We start from the raw sequence: 17512 nt of genomic DNA, 5'->3' as shown, positions 1-17512 counted from the left end.
GTCCCTCCTGCCCAGGCATGCCTCCGGGCTGGGCTGCCATGAGTCGCTCCCAGGCCCCCTTGCATTGCGCTGCCCTCTGCCCCAATGACCGCACTGATGACGGAGGAGGTTCACAAGCCTCCTGGGACGTCCCCACCCCCGCTGGCCCCATGCGCTCTGGAATTCCACTCTACCGCTAGGCAAGCTGTGTGACTCTGGGTTCCCGGGTCCTCCAGGACTACTCTGCAGCGGTTCTGTCCTGGACCCTGGGCACTCACTCGCAGGCCTGCCCTGGCAGAGGCCCCCAGAAGGCTTTGTGTGTGGAGGCCGTGGCCCCTTGGCCAAACCTGGAGAGCTGGGCAGGGCTGCAGGGATGCGTCCACAAGCAGGGCTATGGCACATGGCAGGGGGCTGGGAGGCCAGACCTGGGAAGACCTCAAGGGTTAGGTGTGGGGATCCTTCCCGCAGGCAGTGGGAGCCAGACTGGGTGCAGAAGGAGGGCTCTGGCCACCGTGGGCGGCGATGGGGAACAAGGACAGGGGCCTAGGTGGTGGCTGAGCCTTGACACATGGGGATGCCCAGCTCTGGGGACACAGGATGTGTGGAGGTGGCTGTGGGGAGACGGAGGAGCCAGGCAGAGGCCATGTCTGGGGCACTCACTGGACCTCACGTCTCCCAAGACACCAGCAGGGGCGGGAGGAGAGGCGAGCCTTGTTCTTTTGGTGTGTTAAACCCGCAGGTCCATGCGAGGTTGTCAGGCGCATGTGCAGATCAGGAGGAGAAAGCAGCTGCCGCGGCATAGCCGGGGTAAGGACAGCGTGAGAACCGGAATGGCGGGCCCCGCAGTGCCCAGCAGCCGGCGATGCACACGCGGGCCTGCTCCCTCTGCAGACACCATGGCCACAGGCTGGGCATGCGTGTGAGGACGCCTGTGCCCTCCTGCTCGCCAGTGTCTGCTTATCTGCTTTGGCAGGAACATCACCCCTGGGAGAAACTGGGACCAGAGGGGAACAAAATGTGTTCAGACCACACAGTGACTGCGGGACATGCAGGCTGGAGAGGGGCTGGCCATGTAGCAGGGCCCCTGCTGCCGGGGGATGCCCACGAGGCGGCATGACTCAGGGCACTGTTGGGAACTGGGTGCTGGCAGGACGTGGGGGACCCTGGAGCCAGAGCAGAAAGAGCTGCCCACGGGGAGGGGCTCGAGGGAGGCTGGTCCGCCTGCCTCTACAGGTTCTCCCCACTGGCAGCCTTGTGGGGCTGTTGAGGACCCAGACCTCGGGGGGGAAGGCCCCCGCCTCCCAGCCCTCCTCTGCCTGCAGCCACCTGCTCTTCGCGCCCCTCTCCAGCCCGGCATCGCACTCATGGGCCTCCCTCTTGAAGCAATGTCTTCCTTACTCAGCTCTGCTCCGGTCCAGGGCCTGAGGTCACGGTCAGGGCTGGGCACACAGGGCTGTGTTTTCCAAAGTGGGAGGTGAAGTGCAGCGCGGTCTGAGAGTGGGGGCAGGGGGAGTGCAGGATCCTCTCCCTGGGCGACCAAAGCCCGCAGGGCAAAGACACTGACCTCAGGGTCTGCAGTAATATAGTGATTTATTGCTTCTTTAGCCACATGAGTTACCAAGGTCAAAGGGAGGGGGAAGAAACTGACGAAAATAGTGGCTCATCTGGGACTGTCTTCCCTCTCGGCTTGTCCCTTGGCTTCTTTGGAGCTCAGGCTTGAGGCCATGAACACTGCCTCATTTTCTGCCGGCCCCCTGGGCCGCGAGAGCTGACTAGGTGTGTGTCTCTGAAGGCTGCGGGGTGGCCCCTTCCTTGATCTCCTTGCTGGGTTGCTCGCTGGTGAGGCCCATGGCCTCTGACTGCCTTGACACCTGCACCGCCAGCGCCTCCTCCTCGGGTCTTGTCTCTGCCCAGGTCTTGGGCCGGGCCTCTTCCCGGGGCTCCAGCTTGGTGGCAGACTTCTTGTCGGAGCTGGGCTCAGGAGTCCACGGGGGCTCGGTGGCCCGAGAGCTCTCCCCCTCCTTGTTGATGGCTGCAGAGGACAGGCCCCAGGCCTTGGGCTGCACCCAGCAGTGGCTGAGGATCTCGTCGATGTGCAGCCGCCGGTTGACGTCCGGCTGCAGCATGCGGTAGATGAGGTCCTTGCACTCGCCCGTCAGGTGCTTAGAGCGCGGGAAGTTGACGCGATGCTCCTTCTGGATGCGCAGCATCTTCTTGATGTTGGAGTCGTCATACGGCATGGAGCCGCAGACCATGATGTAGAGAATCACGCCTAGGCTCCAGATGTCATACACCTTGGGCTGGTAGGGGATGCCCTGAAGCACCTCGGGGGCCGCGTACGCCGCCGACCCACAGAAGGTCTTGCTCAGTGTCAGTCGGCCGCTGTCATCCCGCAGGCAGCGCTTGGAGAAGCCGAAGTCGGACAGCTTGATGTTGAAGTCTTTGTCGAGGAGAAGGTTCTCACACTTGAGGTCTCGGTGGACAACATCTAGGTCGTGGCAGTACTTGATGGCTGAGGACAGCTGGTGGAACTTCTTGCGCGCATCGTCTTCCTGCAGGGCCCCCCGGGTCTTGATGAACTCAAGGAGGTCGCCCTGGACCCCGAGCTCCATGACGATGTAGACCTTGCCGTCAGAGGTCTCAAAGATCTCGTAGGTCTTGATGATGGAGTGGTGGTTTAGCATGGCCAGAATCTCAATTTCCCGGGGAAGGAATTTCTCCAGGAAGTCTGTGGGGGCTTTCTTGCGGTCGATGATCTTGACCGCCACGTTGAACTTCAGGCGCTCAGAGTAAGCGGATTTGACTTTCGCATACGAGCCCTCTCCCAAATTGATTCCCATGATGTAGCCTCGTCGCTTGAGGACGGCAGCATCATCCATGGTGCCGGGAGCGCCCAGTGCCCCTGAGGCTGCCCTCTACATCCCTGCGGGACATGGGCCAGCGGCGTCCTCATTTACACTGTGGACAGAGAGTCCTCTGGCCTGCCTCCTAGAGGCCAAGACTCTGGGGTGGAACATTCGGCATTGTCTCCCTGGTGACTTCAGTGGGTGAAGTCATAAAGGAGGACTGCCCTGGGGAATGAGGCTCTGGCCTGAGCCACTAAGACTCGGAACCCTGGAAGGCCGGCCAGTGGGCTGCAGCAGACAGAAGGCCAGCGGAGCATGGCCTCATGCTCGGCTGGGACCCGAGGTAGGAGGGGGCTGTGGGGAGTGCATCAGTCAGCCCAAGCCTCCAAACCAGAGCCAGGCCTGCTGGTGGAGTGGCGGGTTGATTTCTGCAACCCGGGGCATCCCTGGAAATCCAGGGCAGGCAGTCCCATCACTCTGGGTCTCATCAGGAAACAGGAGACACACTTAAGTTAGGACTGTCTGAGGAGAGTTTCATTAGGGGATGATTTACCAACATGGAGCAGAGTGTAGAGAACCCTGAGTAGTAATGAACCGCTGGAAGAAGGGTGGTCGCTGGGACCTGGGAAGAGGAGTGCAGGGAGGGCCGCTTTGACAGAAGCAGTGATCTCAGGTGGAGGCCACAGGACCCCACGGGGTGGGGGTGGTGGAAACATCCCTGACCTCTTCTCCCTCCCTGCAGCCCTGAAAGCCCTTGATAATGTCCACGCAGGCAGCCTGCTGGCTGCACAGCAAGGCCGAGAAGGGGGAGGTGGGTCAGGAGGGGCAAGGATCCTGGCCAGTGGTCAATGCAGTTTAGGAAGCTGGGGCTCTGCCCGCTTGCTGCGTGGTCTGCTGGACTTTTCACTTTCCTGTGCTGCTCTCCTCATCCGAACCTTTACTGGCCGGCTCTGTGGGATACAACTGGCCGGGGTTTCTGCTCTTGGCTGTGAGTTCCCTCCTGGGGGTCTGACCATCCATAGCCCTGGCTGGGCTCCCAGGGCAGATCTGGGGCTGGGGGGCAGAAGGTGGGCCTGGACTCCTCTCAGTGCAGCAGCTTCTCCCGGGAATGCTCCCTGAGGATGTGCTAACAGGGCAGCGTTGGACAGGGATCGCCATTTCCACCAGCAGTGGGGCCCCTCTGCTGTGGGCCCCTGTTGTGTGCCACGCCCTGAGGGGACAGGAGCGGGCAGGTCTGGCCTAGCCTTGGGGTTGACTTTGGCCATATCTGTCCAGAGGGAGTGGGTGCCTCTCTCAGATGATCCTGAATGTCCCAGGCTGGAATCCTGGGATGCTCGGGAGGACCATGCCCTGAAGGGGCTTGGGGTGACTGCTCCTAGAGAGTGATTTGGTGGGCTGGAGGTGGGCAGGGCTGGGCTGGGTGCCCACCAACCTTGGCCCTCCCCCTTTTCTCTGCTCCCATCCCCACCCTTTTCCCCACCCTCTTACCCACCCTCTTCCCCACCCTGACACCCTGGGCAAGCCCTTGTGTGCATGGCTGGTGGTCCTTCCTTTGGAGGGCTTGCTCCTCTCTCGTTGGGGACACCCCACCTACTGTGTACCCTCCCACGGTGACAGGTGCGCGGCCAGCGCTCGGAGCGCTGTCCCCGGTGGCTTCCCTCCGTGCAGACGGGCCTGCTGTGGCGGCAGCTGTGCTGCGTTCTCCTGTCCCCGCTGTGCGGGCAGGGCCCTTCCTCCAGAGGGGGCTTTGCTCCGTCTCTAGGATCTGGGCTTCCCTGTCAGCTCTCCTTGTGTAACACTCCTTGAGGCTACTCCCTCATCCGTTTGAAACGTTTCAGTTGTATGTGCCGGTGAAGCCACACCTGAGTGTTCCTCACGAGGTGGAACCACCTCCGGAACCTCCTCAGGGTTAGGCCGGGTCCCTCCAGTTTTCCTCATCCCTCTCCGCAGCGGTTCAGCCTTTAAAAGACGACTTTGGGGCGCACTCTTGGCCCACTGACCGGACCTGGGGCTGCAGGTGCGCGAGGTGTGAAGACGCTAGGTGTCCCAGGGCCCTCTTCACCCGGTGCCCATACCCACCCCGCCCACCGGCTCCCCTGCCCCCGCCCCTCCCTTCAGGCCCCGCCCCCGTACCGCCCTGTCCCCTCCACGCCCCGCCCCTCCGTGTCTGTCATCTCGGCTCCGCCGCCCGGGCTCTGCGGGGCCCTTCGGAAGCTCCGCCGCTGAGGCTCCGCCCCCGAGCCTCTCCTCTCTGCTCAGCCAATGGCACCTTTGACTCCTCGTAGTTCCGCCCCCGAAGGGCCCACCCCTCAGCCACCGCCCCGCCCTTGGGCCACTCCCCTTTAGGCCACTGCGCATGGGGAACACGCAGGTCCCGCCCCCGCCCGGGGCTCATTGGCCGGCGCGGGCGGCGCGGGCGGGGGCGGGGCGGTGCGGACCGAGCAAGACGGCCGCCATCTTGCGCAGGGCCAGAGTCGGAGCGCGCGCCTGCCTGCGGCCCCTGGAGCTTCATCCCGCAGCGTCCTAGCCTGGCCTGGCCCCGGCCCGGCCCGACTCTCGGCCCGGCCTGGCCCGGCCTCCCCGCGGGGTCGCGCGGCCGCCCCGGGGACGATGAACGGAGGATAAATGGTGCCCAAGGCAGACAGCGGTGCCTTCCTGCTGCTCTTCCTGCTGGTGCTCACGGTCACCGAGCCGCTGCGGCCAGGTGCGCAGCGGTGGGGGCGGGGGCGGGGGCGCGGGCGGGGCGGGGGGGCGGGGTCGCCGGGACCCCCACCTCGCCGGGCCCTCACTTGGCGCTCGGCGGTCGACGGAGCGGGAGCGATGGGGGTCAGGCCGGGGGCCGAGGGGGCGGCTCGGGGCACCTGGAAGCCCCTGGCTGGTCACGGTTGCTCGGCCCGGGAGCCGCCGAGCCGGGCACCGGGGGTGCTCCTGGTCTGTGACCCTCAGATGCTTTTGGAGCCCCCGGGGGCTTGCGTTTTCTGAAGGAAGCCTGTGGTGAGGAATCGGTATCGCGGCAGCAGAAGGTCCGGACGATCCTTATCTCTGTTCCTGATGTACCTCCTCCTCCAGCGAGAAATGAAGACCCCAAATGCAGGGCCGATTTATCCGTCAGGCACAGGAGGCCGGAGGCCCAAGGTGCTTTTGGTGGACTGTAAAAATGTTTTCTTTTACAGTCAGCAGGAAAAAGCCCTAAACTTTCAAGTTGAAGGAAATACTGTAACATGCACATTAGTTTTTATACCGGCGCAGTTGAAAAGTGTGGTTCTTGATTTTTTTTTTAAATGGAGGAAGGGGCCCATGAAGGCAGAAGTGGCCAGGGCTCCTTGTGTGGGTGTTGTAAGACCTGGGTGTGTACAGCAGGCAGGAGAGCACAGCGGTGTGCAGGCTCCCCAGTCAGGCTCCTGCCTGGGCACGCTGCACCTCTCGCTGCCTCTGCCGTCTGTACGGAGTGCTCTGCCTCCTCCTCAGTGTCCACTTGGTAGCCAGGACCCTGGCCCACACTCAGCTGGAGTGTCCAGCGATGCTTCTCTGGACGGTGGGGTGACTGGTTGTGGGGTGGCCTTGGTAGGAACGGAAGCCAGCACTTGTGGAGGAGGGTGCTGTATGGGCTCCTGGGGACCAGAGCCAATGGATTTGTGGGCTCTTGTGATTACGTTCTTTAGAAAACATGTTTATACCTGTGGAGAAGTGAGAGTCATCCCGTCTGACTTATGGGTCCCGATTTTGCGCATTATGTCAGTGGACTCTGAGGGGTGAAGCCACACGTCATACATATCTTTCTCGGGGTGCCTCTGATTCCGGGTCCAGCACATGCTTTCTCGGGGTGCCTTCTGTCCACATATCCTGCCAGTGGCCAGCAGCAATTCAGAGTGTCTTGGCGTGGCTCCCCACCTGCCCATCACTAGGGATGCTCAAATGAAGAGAATATACCCTCCCTGTAGGAGTGCTCTTCAGGTGTGGAAGCAGAGATGAGGTAGCGGCAGAGGTGGCCAACCCTGTGCCCCTGCAAAGCAGGGGGGTGCTTCAGGAGGCCTCACACTCAGGTCTGAGTTGGGGCAGGGGGGTGGCTCTGGTTGAGGGAGCAAAGTTATCCTATTCATTCCATGACTCCTCACATCAGAACTTTGCAGCAGCCCCTGGTGGTGTCTTGAGTTGCCCTGCAAAACCTGGGGGGCTCCAACTGGCTCCCTGCTTTTGGTTGGGCAGCAAGGTGGGTCTCACTCTGGGTCAGATGTTCTCCTTGGGTACCTGTATGTGCTGTGTCCTTCCAGGCAGGGGTCTGCTGGCTGGCGCCTGGGAGGGGGGCTTTTCTGGTCTTAGTCTGCATGCTTTTTCTCAGAGTCCTGGCTTAGACCCACACTGGGGTGTGAGGAGGGAACCAGGCAGACCTGCTTCCCAGGAGGCTTTCTGCCAGGTGGAGCACTTTGGCTCCCCTGATGCAGGCTAGGGTGTGAGGCCTTTCACAGAGTGGGGCAACAGGAAAGTGCTGAACTTGACCCTCCGCCACAGTGTCTTTTATTTTTTTTTATTTTATTATTTTTTATTATTTATTTATTTGGCTGTGTTGGGTCTTTGTTGCTGTGCGCCGGCTTTCTTTAGTTGCGGCAAGCGGGGGCTAGTCTTCCTTGCGGTTCACGGGCTTCTCATTGTGGTGGCTTCTTTTGTTGTGGAGCACAGGCTCTAGGCACGTGGGCTTCAGTAGTTGTGGCACTCGGGCTCAGTAGTTGTGGCTCGTGGGCTCTAGAGTGCAGGCTCAGTAGTTATGGCGCATGGGCTTAGTTGCTCCACGGCCTGTGGGACCTTCCTAGACCAGGGCTCGAACCCGTGTCCCCTGCATTGGCAGGCGGATTCTTAACCACTGTGCCACCAGGGAAGTCCCCACAATGTCTTTTAAATGCATGTTTGATCTTGGTTGATTTGAGGACACATTATATGCCAGGGGCTCTCAGGTGGTCCCTGTGGGTTAGATACTGTTGCTACCTCCATTTTACAGATGGGGGAAATGAAACAACTCATGACACCAGGTGGCTGGGATGAGGTTTCAGTCCTAGAAGTCTGGTCTGTCTGCCATCATGCACCCTTGGCTCTCTCCCTTCCAGCTGTCTGTGTCCTGCCTTGTCTGTCCTTAACCCCAGCTGTGGACCCCCAGGCCACCTCTGTTCCCCTGATCCACCTGAATTCCATCTGAATACTCTGATCTGAGGGGTAGAACCAGCCCTCCTCTCAGGTCCCTGCTGTGATCAGGCATCATGAATGACAATGGTGTGTGTTGTATCCTCTGGGGCTGTGGTGAGAAAAAAAGGGTGGGGACCTCTTCGAGGGGTGACAAACATGGAGGGGCATTTGGGGGCCACTGACTGCGATACCATCACAGTGACCTTTCTCCATCTGCATCCCAGTCTCAGGGAATGCAGCATCAAGTGCTCTTTCTAAAACCGTGTTTTTCTAGCTTCAATTATGAAAGGAAATCCTGCCGTGGTTTTGGCCACAGCTCCATCCAGGATGACCCCACCATGTACTTGCCTTCACTGAGTGAGCTGAGGCTGCAGTTATGGAAGAGCTTGTTTTCACCTGGTTGGCCTGATAGGGGAGCAGGACTGGACGCTGTCTTCCTTGTGCTTCTGGGAAGCTGGCTGGGAGAGGCTAGTGATGTGCATGAGGTCACACAGCTGAGGAGCAGCAGAGCTGGGGCACAGACCAGGGTGTGTGTGGGGGGCTGGCTCCTAGTTCAGGGTTCTGTCCCCTACACCACTCGGGACCGCTCCTGCTGGCTGTGCCGAACTGACAAATCCACAGTGAGCCGGCCAGCGCCTGCGGCCTCTGGAGTGGCACATGGGTTAGTGAACAGGAAGAGGGGGGGATATTTCACAAGCAGACGTGGCCAAAGCTCACAGACGGAGCTGGAAAGTGGAGTCTTCCCGGGGCTTGCCAGGCGCCTCCCGAGTTTGGAGGCCCTGCTCAGCCGCAACCCACAGCACTGCAGAGCTTGTCCTGCTGACAGATGGGGCTTTGGGCCTGACACTTGGATTCTTTTTACTTGGAAAGTAGCATAATAGACTTTCCAATCTCACTAGCTAATGAATTGTTCTTTTTTTTTTTAATAAATCTTTTGCTGGGGAATGGTTTCATACTTACAGAAGAGTTGCAGGGAGGAAATTAGTGCAAAGAACCCTGCGCATCCTCTGCCCAGACCTCCCTGTTAGCATTTTGCCTCATCTGTCTTACCCCCACTCTCCCCGCCCCGAGGGCATATGTGTACGTGTGCACGTGTGTATATATGCAGGTGCACACGTAGTTGTTTTCTGAACCATTTGAGAGTAAGTGGAAGATGTCGTGACCCTTCCCCCCCATCACTCTGGCCAGTGCTGAGAGCAGAGATGAGCAGTGATGCCTCCCTGCCTGCTGCCTGCTGTGTGCGGGCGCCGTGTCGCCGTGGCGAAGGGGAAAGGCAGCACTGCGGCCAAAGCTTGCTTGGCCCCAGAGCCTGAGTCAGGGGTAGAGTTTCAGTTGGTGGTTCTGGTCTCAGGAGTGAGGGGTGTGTGGCTGCTGCACTTTGGCTCATGTGTGTGCAACCTCTGTGGCTTCTCTGGCCCAGATTGCTGTCGCCGCAGCCCTCCCTGGTCCCTCTCAGGCCTGGCTTTCCCCCACCCATGAGCAGCAGCACTGACTGGGCTGCCCTGCACCGGTGGGGATCCCATAGCTCATGCTGTCCTCTGCCTCCCTGGCACTGGGCACAGGTGCGACACCTGGTAGTTGACTCTGAGTGCAGTGTGTCAGTGACAGCGTTTAGGAGCTGGGAGACAGCAGGGGACCCACTAAACGTCTTTTCCTCCAGCTGCTGCTGGGCTGCTCCCTTGTCCCTGTGCTTGGTGTCTGGGTGCTGAGGAGTTAGTGAGCGGCCCTTTCCCCTTCCAGGCTGCGGAGCAGGCCAGTGATCCTGAGAGCCCAATTTTGAACCGGTAGTTTGTTTGCCAGTCAGAGTGATGGGTGGGTTTGCAGTGTGGTTATTGACCTGGGATTTTTTTTTTTTTAAAGGATTTTTATTTATTTATTTACTTATTTGCCTGTGTTGGGTCTTCGTTTCTGTGCGAGGGCTTTCTCTAGTTGCGGCAAGTGGGGGCCACTCTTCATCGCGGTGCGTGGGCCTTTCACTGCTGCGGCCTCTCTTGTCGCGGGGCACAGGCTCCAGACGCGCAGGCTCGGTAGTTGTGGCTCACGGGCCTAGTTGCTCCGCGGCATGTGGGATCTTCCCAGACCAGGGCTCGAACCCGTGTCCCCTGCATTGGCAGGCAGATTCTCAACCACTGCGCCACCAGGGAAGCCCTGACCTGGGATGTTTCGTGAAAGAGGTCACATCTTGTCCTGCCGCTCCAAGCTTGGCCCCGTCGGCCTCTGCAGGGCAAGTCCAGGGGAGGGTGAATGGCCTGTGGGCCGTGGTCGGAGCGTGGTGACCTGGGGTCCCAGAGTGTTCTGGGGCTTCTGGGCATCCATCTGGGAGAGAGGAAAGCCAAGGTCTGGGGTTGCTTCCCTGGAGCTTCTGCTGGATCCAGGCGAGTCCAGGGTGGTGGTTTGAGAGCAAGGAGCCTAGTACTGTGCTGTCCAGGGCCTGGCCCCGCTCTGCTGCCCACTCTTTGCCTTCTCGTTGCCTCAGTTTTCTCATCTGTGACATGGACGAAATAACAGAGCGTATGTACTTCGTGGAGATATGAGAATGAAAGTGGATTGGTATCACGTTCTAAAAAGCGTACAGATGTAAAGCAAATGCTCCATAGAAGCTGTGAGCATTATCCACGAATTGCATTCAGGGAGTGTAGGACCCCCTGAGAGCATGGACGTGCCAGCACACGAGGACATATTTCTCAGGAGAGCCCCCCCGAATCTGAGGCAGCGAGTGCAGTGGCTGTGACCAGTGCCTGACGCTTCGTAAGCGCTGAGTCCAGCTGCCGCCGGAGGTGAGGGGTGGCTTGCCCAGAGCCCCCCAGACAGTCACAGCACTTTGGACAGGGCCAGGATTGTTCACTATGACATAGTTTGCTCTTTATCACATGCGTGCTGGGTCTCCCGGGCCTGGTCTGGCACAGAGTGGGCGCTCAGAAATCAGTTATTGAACAAATGCACAAATGGCTGTTTATATTTTGACATAAAGAGCAACGGCTCCCTTTGCCAGCGGGCCTCACAGCTGCCCCGGTGGGGGTGGCGAGGACCAGGGACTCGGGGCGGGTGGGGGGAGGGAATGCTACAGAGCCAGCTGGCCTGGGCCTCACGCTGTTGGGGGGAGGATCGTTCCTGCAGGCGTGAGCTGCCCTGAGAGGTGAGGGCAGGTGAGGCTTCTCATCGCTGTGGGTCCTCACTGAAGAAGCTCACCAGCCGCCCAGGCGGGGGCTGCGAGGGGCTGGGGGGGCAGGCTGCCCCTCCGATGGCCGTGCCCTCTGCCCAAGGACGTGGCCCGCCCTTCCCAGGCTGGCGCACTACACTGACCTCGCTCGAGAGCCGGTGGGTGTGGGGTCCACACACGCTCGCCTCTTGCCTTCTCTCCCTCCTCTCTGCCTGGCGTGGCTGTCACTCCAGTCACCAGGGCTGGCTCTTGTCCTTCATGCCCCTGCCCCTTCCGGTCCCTTGCTGTAGGCTGGCTTCCGGGCCCCTGGCAGCCAGCTGTCAGTCCAATCAGCTTGTCGTCTGTCTTTCTGTCCTCAGCTGTTGACAGCTCCTTGTCGGACAGCCGGGGGCTGAGAGCAGAGCCCTGTGTGGATACTGTACTACAAGGGCCTCCGGGTCCACCCTGAGCTCCTGCCCTGCTGGGAAGCCGCCTTCCTCCCTGGGAACCCTCCTTTGGAGTTGGTCGCTGTGGGGAGGATTGCCTGGGGTTCCCCGAGGCACTGGACAGGGGGCAGGAGCCACCTTGAGGGCGTCCCGGAGGGTTGGTCTGGAGACGTAAGGCTCCAGGACCCCCTGCTCACTTGCCACCGGGTCTACTGACGTGGAGGCCTTTTCACGTGTCACTATAAGTCAGGGTCGGTCAGTTACCCACAGAGCTTCATGGTCATATGAGATGGGACGGGAGGCCTGGAAGGGCCTGGAAAGGATGCGGCGGGCTCTGCAGCAGCTGTCTGGGGGTCTGTTGGCCACTTCTGGAAGGGAGACGTTCTTCAGATTCTCTCCTCCACCCCATCCGTGCGAAGGATGTGTGTCCAGACCGGTGTGTGAGCCGTGGGAAAGCCCAGCACAGTCTGGAAATATGATGGCGGGGTTTTTTTCACACTTATAAAAATTCATACATAGATTATTTTACGTAAATGGAATTATACTTTTTTTACAAGTTTTTTTTTACGTTTTCATTTGACAGTGTTTTGGATGTCTTTGTGGGTAAGTCCATACAGCTTTACTTCATTCTTTTTTCTTTTTTTTTTAAACAAGCCTTTATAAGAACTTTCCTCAGTCTTGTTTTGCCCGCCGGGCCTTCTTCCAGGCGACCTCTTATCACAACTTTTCCTCAACCCGAAGCTGCAATTTAGAGAGCTGCATGGTTGGAGATGGTGGCAGGTGCTGAGGATCTGATCTCGTGGGCTTGTCTCAGCCTAAAACCATCTGCAGCAGCTCCAGGTCGACTCCTGGTTTTTACGTGTATTTATGCTGTAACTCTAATTCGTGTGCTTATTTACCTAAATGACATAATTTCACCAAGGATAATTTAGACTCAGAGTGACCATTTAGAGGAACTTTGACATGAACAAAATTACTCATTTGTGAGGTGTCTTACGGGTAAAAGCGAAACCAAATCCTAAGATCCAATGATCTGCATGTTTTATTGGCATGAAGAAGCCTTAATTCCAAAAAGAATTAAGATTTCAAAGTATCTTCCTTCAGAGGAAGGCAGAGGGTTACTTCATTCTTTTTCCAAAACATTTTTAACTTTGAAAACATTTCATGCTTCTAGAAAAGTTGCAAAAATAGTACTTGGAACTCCAACTGTATACAGTTCACTTAAATTTACCGATTGTGACATCTGACTCGTCCCACATCTGCACGCTTTTTGTGTGTGTGTGTGCACGTGTGCGCACGTCCAGAGATGAAATGTATCTGCACACACAGACATGACCCTTCATTTCTAAGTTCATTTCCCCTATTTCCTAAGAACAAACCATTCTCCCGGAAGCACGTTTAGGACTGCTAACACGGGGGTAGTACCATGAGCCATATCCCCACTTTGCCAGTTGTCCCATTCACCACACATTTTTTTCCCCCAATCCAGGATCCAGCCCGGGATCATCTGCTGCATTTAATTGTCATGTGCATTTAATCTTCTGAAATCTGGTACAGTTCCCTAGCTTTCTTTGTCTTTCGTGGTGTGGACTTTTTAAACAGTACAGGCCGGCCATTTTTTGGAATATTCCTCCTTACGGGTTTATCAGATTGTTTCCTCGTGGTCAGATTCAATTGCCGCATCTTTGGCAGGAGTGATCCCCCGAGACATTGAGTCCCCTTCAGGGCGTGCATCCTGGGCACAGCTGGCAGCTTGTCCCAGGAATAGCCTTGTTAACTGTGGCCATGTGGTGAGGTGGCTTTGACTGCATTTCTTGACTGGAAAGGTGGCTTTCTTTCCCCCTTTGTGGTCGGCAGGTACTCGTTAGGGAGACAGATCACTTGGCCCGGTGTGGGGTTTTTTTTTTGTTTTTTTTGTGGGTTTTTTTGGCTGCATTGGGTCTTCGTTGCTGCGTGCGGGCTTTCTCTAGTTGCAGCGAGCCGGGGCTGCTCTTCATTGTGGTGTGCGGGCTTCTCATTGTGGTGGCTTCTCCTGTTGCAGAGCACAGCCTCTAGGCTCATGGGCTCAGTAGTTGTGGCTCATGGGCTTAGTTGCTCCGCGGCATGTGGGATCTTCCCAGACCAGGGCTCGAACCCATGTCCCCTGCATTGGCAGGCTGATTCTTAACCACTGCACCACCAGGGAAGCCCTGGCCCAGTGGTTTTAAGCATCTATTGTTGATTCTTGCCTGAATCAGTTACTGCTGTGATGATTGCTAAATGATGGTTTTCTCTTACTCCTCTTTCATTTATTACTAGTCTACTGTAAAAAAGCTTGTTCTTCCTCTTTAACATCAGTATGGACTCATGCATTCTTCTTCTTATTCAGTGCATGATAGTCATTATTGTCATTCATTTTGGTGATTATATTGCAGTTGTTTTGGGCGGTGGGACCCCTTCAGGCTGGCTTCTGTATCCTTCTGACATGCCCCAAGCACTGTTGAACATTCCTCATTACCAGGCTCACCTTGTATCTTTCCTGCCCCCAGCATTTTTCCACCGAGCACTGGTTCCTTTTAGTGGGAGATGGTATTCTTGAAGAAACCAAGATTTTGGTGCTAGGCGTGTTCATCGCCAAGAGGACCTTGCTGCTGCTAGACCTTTTGGTCCAGCTGGGGCGTGTGTCCGTCTCTGTAGTGTGGGCGTATGGGTGTGTCCGTGTGAGTCTCTGTTTATAAGCTCATACTGTATCTTTAGTTCCAACCCAGCATCCCAGGGTCTTGCTTCCTTTCCCTGGTTCATATTGGTATCTCCCTTTTTCTACAGTAGAACTGGGGCTTCCAACAACATCAGTAGATTTACTATTTCCTTATTCCCACAGTGCACAGAGAACCATTTCAGGAGTGCTATACCTGTTAACCACTACCAGCAGCAGACTGACTGAGTTAGAGTTCGGGAATTTTTTTTTTTTCCAACTCTTTTTTTGTCTTTAGACTGATGGTATGTACTCAAAGTACTGGGTCCAAAAGCTATTTGGATTAATTCTCTTCTCTTATGTGTGTCTGTTAAACAGTTAGGTTCAAAACTGTATTGATTTGAAACCACATTTATTAAACAAATAATACTGAGAAAAGTATTTACTATAATCTCATTAGTATACCAAGCTTCTATTTCATCACGCTAATTGGTAAGGAAACATTTCTTTTTCCAGTGGGTTGTAGTATTTTCCTGGGTAAATTAAAGTATCATTTTAGGAGTAGATATTTACAGTTTTAACATATCAACTCTCATTAGTATATATTGCTATTTGCTTAAAATATTTTTTCCAGTTTTGCTTCTGTGGTATGAAGAGAATTATGTATGTTGAGTAGACAACCAGTCAGCATCACTGGAGAGAAAGGCCAAGTAAAATTTATAACGATTGAATTATTTAGATTTTAACATTAATAAATGCTATTAATGTTTTTTATTTTGTTACCTTAAAATCTTCTGATGGAGTGTATTAGAAATTACTTTGTGGGACTTCCCTGGTGGGACTTCCCTGGTGGTCCAGTGGTTAAGAATCCTCCTTGCAATGCAGGGGATGCCGGTTCAGTCCCTGGTCAGGGAACTAAGATTCCACATGCCGTGGGGCAACTAAGCCCGCGCGCCACAGCTAGAGAGAAGCCCGCGCACCGCCCGCGCACCGAAACGAAGAGCCCGCGTACGGTAGCGAAAGATCCTGCGTGCCGCAGCTAAGACCCAATGCAGCCAAAAATAAATAAATAAATAAGTATTTTTTTTAAAGAGAAGAAATTCCTTTGTAATACTAGCTTCAGTGTGGTGTCCTGGATTGGATCCTGGAATGGAAAAAGGACATTAGTGGAACAAGTCTTTTGCCTGTCTTTGAATTGGGTTGTTTGTTTTTAGGCTGTTGAGTTTTAGGAGTTTTCTGTATATTCTGGTTACTAACCCCTAATCAGATGCATGATTTGCAAATGTTTTCTCTTATTCTGTAGGTTGCATTTTTAGTTTGTTGTTTCTTTAAATTTGATGTAGTCCCCTTTGTCTACTTTTGCCTTTGTTGCCTGTGCTTTTGGTGTCATATCCAAGAAACCATTGCTAAATCCAATGTCATGAAGCTTTTCTCCTATGTTTTCTTCTAGGAGTTTTATAGTTTCAGGTCTTATATTTAAGTCCTTAATAATTTTGAGTTAATTTTTGTATATGGTATAAGGTAAGGGTACAGCTGCATTCTTTTGCACGTAGATGTCCACTTTTCTCAGCACTATTTGTTGAAGAGACTATCCTTTCCACGTTGTGTAACCTTGCTACTCTCTCAAAGATCATCTTACCATATATGTGAGGATTTGTTTCAGGGCTCTCTATTCTGTTCCATTGGCCTATATGTCATTGTTTATGCCACTCACTGTTTTGTTTACTGTAGCTTTGTAATTTACTATGTTTTGAAATCCGGAAGTGTGAGGCCTCTAGCTTTGTTTTTATTTCTTAAGATTGTTTTGGCTGTTCAGGGTCCTTTGAGTTTTCACATTAATTTTGGGATGAATTTTTCTCTTTTGGCAAAAAAAAAAAATCATTGGCATTTTGATAATGATTGCATTGAATCTGTAGATTGGGTAGTATTGACCTCTTTTTTTTTAGAAATTTATTTATTTTTGGCTCTGTTGGGTCTTCATTGCTGTGCGTGCGGGCTTTCTCTAGTTGCGGTGTGTGGGCTTCTCATTGCAGTGGCTTCTCTTGTTGCAGAGCATGGGCTCTAGGCATGCAGGCTTCAGTAGTTGTGGCTCATGGGCTCTAGAGTGCAGGCTCAGTAGTTGTGGTGCACGGGCTTAGTTGCTCTGCGGCATGTGGGATCTTCCCGGACCAGGGATCAAACCTGTGTCCCCTGAATTGGCAGGCGGAGTCTTAACCACTGCACCACCAGGGAAGTCCCAGTATTGACCTCTTAAGTCTTCCATTCCATGAATATTGGATGTCTTTCTGTTTATTTCTGTCTTTTTTTTTTTTTGGCTACACCACGTGGCATGTGGAATCTTACTTCCCCAACCAGGGATCGAACCCATGCCCCCTGCAGTGGAAGCATGGAGTCTTAACCATTGGACCACCAGGGAACTCCGTATTTGTGTCTTCTTTATTATATATTTTAAAATAAATTTATTTATTTTATTTATTTATTTTTGGCTGCATTGGGTCTTCCTGCTACATGTGGGCTTTCTCTAGTTGCATCGAGTGGGGGCTACTCCTTGTTGCGGTGCACGAGTCTCTCATCACAGTGGCTTCTCTTGTTGCAGAGCACGGGCTCTAGGCGCGCAGGCTTCAGTAGTTGTAGCATGCGGGCTCAGTAGTTGTGGCTCGCGGGCTCTAGAGTGCAGGCTCAGTAGTTGTGGTGCATGGGCTTAGTTGCTCCACAGCATGTGGGATCTTCCTGGACCACGGCTCGAACCCGTGTCCCCTGCACTGGCAGGTGGATTCTTTCTTTCTTTCTCTTAGTTGGTCCGTGGCATGTGGGATCTTCCTGGACCAGGGCTCGAACCTGTGTCCCCTGCATTGGCAAGTGGATTCTTTCTTTCTCTTTCTTCCTTCCTTCCTTCTTTTCTTCCTTCCTTTCTTCCTTCCTCTCTTCCTCTCTTCCTCTCTCTCTCCCTCTCCCTCTGTCCCTCCCTCCCTCCCTCTCCCTTTCTTTCTTTTAACATCTTTATTGGAGTATAATTGCTTTGCAATGTTGTGTTAGTTTTTGCTGTATAACAGTGAATCAGCTATATGTATACATATATCCCTATATCCCCTCCCTCTTGCATCTCCCTCCCACACTCCCTATCACACCCCTCTAGGTGGACACAAAGCACCAAGCTGATCTTCCTGTGCTATGTAGCTGCTTCCCACTAGCTACCTATTTTACATTTGGTAGTGTATATATGTCAATGCTACTCTCTTACTTCATCCCAGCT

At 54.8% G+C, this 17512-nt stretch overlaps 2 protein-coding genes across 4 annotated transcripts in view; one reads left to right on the top strand and one right to left on the bottom strand.

The window, feature by feature from the left end:
* Positions 1–1555: 1555 nt before the first annotated feature.
* Positions 1556–4116, bottom strand: TSSK1B (testis specific serine kinase 1B). Its single transcript, XM_036823366.1, has one exon. The coding sequence runs from the start codon at positions 2856–2858 to the stop codon at positions 1752–1754; it is 1107 nt and encodes a 368-aa protein (XP_036679261.1). The 5' UTR covers positions 2859–4116; the 3' UTR covers positions 1556–1751.
* A 1137-nt stretch (positions 4117–5253) lies between these two features.
* Positions 5254–17512, top strand: part of DGCR2 (DiGeorge syndrome critical region gene 2) — a 72164-nt gene continuing 59905 nt past the window's right edge. Inside the window, exon 1 of one of the 3 annotated variants that reach the window (XM_036874822.1) lies at positions 5254–5529. In XM_036874822.1, coding sequence (XP_036730717.1) covers positions 5451–5529 — 79 coding nt within the window. In that variant the 5' untranslated portion in view covers positions 5254–5450. The remainder of the gene's footprint in view (positions 5530–17512) is intronic. The other 2 variants (XM_036874820.1, XM_036874821.1) reach the window with 2 other exon arrangements.

The sequence above is a fragment of the Balaenoptera musculus genome, chromosome 14 (genome assembly GCF_009873245.2).
Source record: "Balaenoptera musculus isolate JJ_BM4_2016_0621 chromosome 14, mBalMus1.pri.v3, whole genome shotgun sequence".
In the NCBI taxonomy this organism is placed as follows: Eukaryota; Metazoa; Chordata; class Mammalia; order Artiodactyla; family Balaenopteridae; genus Balaenoptera; species Balaenoptera musculus.
This window is presented reverse-complemented; position numbering and strand designations above follow the sequence as displayed.